This window comes from Octopus bimaculoides, chromosome 2 (genome assembly GCF_001194135.2).
Source record: "Octopus bimaculoides isolate UCB-OBI-ISO-001 chromosome 2, ASM119413v2, whole genome shotgun sequence".
NCBI classification, from domain to species: domain Eukaryota; kingdom Metazoa; phylum Mollusca; class Cephalopoda; order Octopoda; family Octopodidae; genus Octopus; species Octopus bimaculoides.
This window is the reverse complement of record NC_068982.1, coordinates 32,434,261-32,439,971: the sequence shown is the minus strand read 5'-3', so window position 1 is coordinate 32,439,971 and position 5,711 is coordinate 32,434,261. Positions and strand designations below refer to the sequence as shown.

Sequence of the window (5,711 nt, the reverse complement as noted above, 5' to 3'; positions counted from 1 at the left end):
ATATATATATATATATATATATATATATATATATAAAACAGTTGATTCATCAGCATAAATGGACTTTGGGACATCAGGTGTTTTGATATTGTTGTAGTTCATCAGTCATTGAGCACCTGACTAATGAATCTAAAAGAGTTTGTGACTGTTCTTTATAGCCACAGCAAATAAATTATTTGTTGATCCATGCTGATATCTGCCAACCAATAATATATCATTATATGCATGAGGAACAGTGAGAATCATATTTACTTGCATATTCATTCTTAATGCATTCTGACAGATTCAAACTTGAATATGCTAATTGCTGTTGTGTTTCCCTCTTGGAGAACAACTTCACCTTTCAGACAAATGGGCGGTCTTAACACATTAGATTTATGAGTGTGTGGAGATTTTGGGACACTTAGTGGTTCAACATCATTGTCTATTGTCAGACAAAGTCACCCTGGACCAATGAATCTCCATTGTTCAATAACCTAGAGAGTCATTAGAAATTATAAGTGGCTTAATACAAAATTGCTTAAAAGTTTCCAAGTTGTGGATTTAACCAGATTTGCATAGATGAATTACTGTTTCAAATATACCAATATGTTCAGGTGTGTGTTAAATTATGTATTCAAAATTATGAAATTATGTAACTAATATTAACTTCTATCTGTAGAGTAGGAAACTGAAAATACAGTTGTAATAAATGGGAATCAAACTAGACATCTCCCTAATTAGATAGAAGCTTGCAAGTTCTGTGACCTAAGGTGCTGAGGTGATTAACTTTGTAAATTGAAGATGACTTATGAGTTATGTTTATGAGGATGTCAATGTTCAGTAAATAATAGCAGTTGACATACTTTGGCCTAATTGAAATGCATAATTTTGGTTTTGTCATATTGGTGTTTCCACACTCATTATCAACCTCATACTACCCAAATACTGGACAAAACTCTCCTACTGTAGAAATATTAAGGAGTTTTATGGGAAACAAACCACCAGAGGAAATTGGAGGTTACGCTTTTGGCTTTAGCATCGGATATAAATTATTTGAGATTTGTAGGTACATGGCATTTCGTTATACAAACACAATATATTATAAGGTATACTAAATGTTTTCATAAGTCACTACCACATTCTGTTGCATCTGCTGTGCTCTTACATTATTTTGTTAAGGTTATTTCTATAGATATTCTATAGAATATCAGCCTGTACTGATTTTTGCTAGAGCGTTAAGTATCAAGATGTCAGATGTAAACAGACAATGTGGTTGAAGACAAAATTGGGTAGTGCTTGCATACCAACCCCAGTAATGTGTCTAATATGTAAATAGGTATATCCAATAACCTAATACCACTGTATGTGGTGGCTATATATGCAATGTGTTTGGAGGCAACAGTGGGTTAGATGAGTGCTGAAGAAGGGGCAACAATGCCTGAAATATGGCATATACACTCATTACCCACTTTTGTCTTCAATCACATCTGTTTACATCTGATGTCTCGATAGGAAACGTGGTAGCAAAAATCAGTGCTGGCTATGCGTTCTATAGAATATCTGTAGAAATAATCTTAGCAAAATAAATTATTTGATTCTCTCATATCACACATAAACATACATATGAAAAGCTGCTGAAGATTCAGTTTTGGTGTCTGCAAGTCTATCTGGTCTCACTAGCATGAATGCTGTGTTCATTTCCTTTTATCAGAGTGAATGTAAGCTTTACTTATCCTTTTTTTCTCTGGAATTTTCCATGCAAATCTCAGGGAAGACCACAGCAATCTTGTAAAAATGAATAGATGATGTACAGAAAACAAAGCAAGATGCCTTTCATTGATTCAATGCAATTGAGTAACATTCAACATTGTCAGCTAAATTAGTCTTTTCCATACCCTAGCAGAAATTGAATGCCAACTTATTCTTTTCAGAAAAGAGAATTCCTTTCCTAAATATAGGCGAGCAACTAGTATTTACACTGTAGAACGTCTTAATAATTCATTTTCTGTAAAGAAGTGAATCTGTAAAGAAGCAGTGGTCAATGTTTGACATAATGATTGTTGCTGAAGAAATATTTTGAGTAATTCACAGTAATTTTACAAGCAAGTGTGATTACATGAAAACTTTCTTTAATTTGATTAAGAATGAGGGCTTTTTTTCTTTTCTATGGATGCTAAATTTACCAAAACATATTAAGCACCATCTCTTAAATTGTTAGACGAATAATAACTCACAGCTCGTCAATCTTGACGAATGCAGAATTGCTAGAATCTCTAATTCCAAGCTGAAAAATGTACCTTCAGTTGTATGACTATGACCCCCTACATCTTTTTTTTTTTTTTACTTGCTTCAGTCATTGATTTGTAGCCATGCTGGGGCATCACCATCAAGGGTCTTAGTTGAACAGATCAACCTCAATACTTATTTTTAAAGTCTAGTACTTATTCTATTGGTCTCTTTTACTGAACCACTAAGTTATAAGCTGTGATGGAGAACAAACAAACATACAGGTTTGATAGGCTACAACATAATTTCCATCAACCAAATTCATTCACAAAGCATTAGTCTGCCTGAGGCATAATAGAAAACACTTGCCCAAGGTGTTGTGTAATGGGACTGAATCTAAATCTATGCAGTAGTAAAGTGAAATTCTTAACCAAATAGCCATGCCTTCAGAACTCACAAATTTAGCATTCACAACTTTTTCAAAACTGACAAAAGTGAGTTTAACCAAATTAAAAAATGCTGATACCAAAAACATTGTCTGCAAGGCACACTTCCCTATGAGACTGAATAACAGCCTCTTTAATCTATATAAAAATGCCAAATTGACTCTTTCAAAACCAGCTGTGCTGAATGTATGTTGAGGGAACCACAGAAAAATAAAACAGAGTGCAACAGACTAATGATACAGAATGCAAAATTTCTGAATCATTACCATCTCCACATAAATTGCCCTAAAGACAGAAGGTATTTTGTGGGTTAGGCCATTTGTTTTGTAAGAAGGATAAATGAAAACCAAAGAAACATTATGAGGAACTTACAAGGTACATAGTTTGACAAAATACCAGTTGCATGACATGACATGACTATTCACAAATATTTCCTATAGACATTTTCAATCCAAATAACCAACAAGGTAATGCAGGACACAGTCATACATGTATAGTGAAAACAGTTATGAGAGATAGACTACCAGTGAGAAGATAACTTGCTGAGCTCAGCTGATAAACATGTACAAACCCCAAAAGAATAAAAAACAAACAAAAATACTATAGTAGATGCTGTCAGTTTAGCATTACGTTTTATATTCACACAAGAAATGTGATATCCCAAGACAGACATCCATTAATTGTAACAAAATATATAATGTATAATAAAATGCTCTTTTGTTCTATACAAAGAATATTATCTCTCAGAATCCAGTTCTATAGAACATTAATTTCCATAAAATACAATGTAAGCTTTCAAAATCTCATTAAATGTAGAAGATAACATAATTTTCACCTAATGTTTTAGGCTTATGTGAGACAAGTATTTAAAATCTATAAAGTGTTGCATAAAATATGGACCTTTATTCACAGGTGAAAATAAATAATAGAAATAGTAATAGTAGTAATAATAATGATAATAACAAAAAAAAAAAAACTGCATAGATGATGATACATCTGATGTGAACAAATGAATCCCAGTGTGCGAACCTTGTCAAATGCATGTTTATATATGAAAAGAATGTTTTAAACAATGCTGATATTAAACTATTCTAGCCTGTGACAATTATTATGATGGTGATGATGCGATGATGATGATGATAATGATAATGATGATAGGTGTCAGCGGTGATGATAATGATGATGATGGTGGTAATTATGATGATGATGATGATAATTTGTTTTTCTTAATATATATTTCAGTGTTCAGCAACATGTGGTGATGGAATGCAGTGGAGGAAAGTTAAATGTCCACAGGCCAACCAATGTGAATTACGCAAAAAGCCTCAAGTTAATCGGAAATGTAATATTGGTACCTGTCCATCGATGTGGATTACCGGATACTGGTCAAAGGTAAATAGAATTTGTAGTTTTACTTTTTTTTTTTTTTTTTTCATTTCCTAATATCTTGTGTGTGCATGTGTAAGTAGGTGAGCTGGCAGAATTCGTAACACGCTGGGCAAAATGCTCAACAGCATGTCATTTGTCTTTAAGTTTTGAGTTCAAATCTTACTAAGGCCAACTTTTCCTTTCATCCTTTTGGGGTCAATGAAATAGGTAGCAGTTGAGCAATGGGGCTGATGTAATTTTCGTGTGTATATATACATCAGTTTCAGAAAAGACACTGTGTCCTTGCATATCATAAAAAGGTGACTTTATCCTTTTGATACTAACCCACTCTTGGTTGTGTGATACAAGCTTGCTTTTTTTTCAAGTGATCTCAATTAGAACCTTTCATCAAACTTTCATGCTAAATTATACTCTTAATCTCAGCTTAATAATAATGATGGTTATTTAATAAAGCTTTCATGTTTTTTAAAAAAATTAATTGAAACAAAGGCAGTGTTTCAACAGCAATATAATAATGAAAGGGATAAAACATTAGCAGCAGTATGAAGAACATACAACCATAAAAGATTATCAACTGATTCAAGTCAATATTCTTTTCTACTCTAGGCACAAGGTCCGAAATTTGGGGGGAGGGAGGGAAGTCGATTAGATTGACCTCAGTATGCAACTGGTACTTAATTTATAGACCCCCAAAAGGATGAAAGCAAAGTCAACCTTGGTGGAATTTGAACTAAGAATGTAAAGACAGACGAAATACCACCAAGCATTTCTCCTTGCGTGCTAATGTTTCTGCCAACTTGCCGCCTTTTTGAAATGTTGATATTGAAAATTGGTTAAGGTGGTGAGTGGCAGAAATGTTAACATGCCGGGTGAAATGCTTAGCGGTATTTACGTTCTGAGTTCAAATTCCACTGAGGTCGACTTTGCCTTTCATCCTTTTGGGGTCAATAAATTAAGTACCAGTTGTGTACTGGGGTCAATCTAATTGACTGGCCCCCTCCCCCAAAAATTTTGGGCTTTGTGCCTAGAGTAGAAAAGAATATTGGAAAAATGGTTACAAAATTCCTATGATGGTGATGAGGATGAATTCAATTTCCTAAACTCAAAAACATAAAATATTTTACAGTTCTATATTTAAGAGATGAGGAATTATGTACATTATTTACATTCGACGGATATTTGTCCCCATCAAACAAGATGAGGACAAATATCTGCTGAATGTAAATAATGTAAATAATGTATAAAATATTTTGTTTTTCAGGTTGCAATGTGAATGGGAGATTGCACAAATTGTTTCCCTAGTTTAGTTTGGATAATCTCTCATAATGTTCTTTTGTTCTTTTACTTGTCTTAGTTATTGGGCTGTGGCCATGCTGGCATGTGGCCTTAAAGTGTTTAGCGAAACCCCTTGACCCCTGTAATTACTTTTTAAATCTGATACTTGTTCTATCAGTATATATTTGGGGGAGGGGCAGTCGATTACATCGACCTCAGTATGCAACTGGTACTTAATTTATAGAGCTCAAAAGGATGAAAGCTAAGTCAACCTTGGTGGAATTTGATCTCAGAACGTAAAGACAAGCAAAATACCGCTAAGCATTTCACTTGGTGCGTGGCTTTAAAGTGTTTAGCGAAACCCCTTGACCCCTGTAATTACTTTTTAAATCT

At 33.8% G+C, this 5,711-nt stretch overlaps 1 protein-coding gene across 2 annotated transcripts in view; it reads left to right on the top strand.

Moving 5' to 3' along the window:
• The window catches only part of LOC106871710 (A disintegrin and metalloproteinase with thrombospondin motifs 7), a 345,599-nt gene that overhangs the window by 252,033 nt on the left and 87,855 nt on the right, over positions 1-5,711 (top strand). For both annotated transcript variants that reach the window (XM_052976057.1, XM_052976060.1), the window contains exon 23: positions 3,897-4,046. In XM_052976057.1, the coding sequence (XP_052832017.1) occupies positions 3,897-4,046 (150 nt within the window). The remainder of the gene's footprint in view (positions 1-3,896; positions 4,047-5,711) is intronic.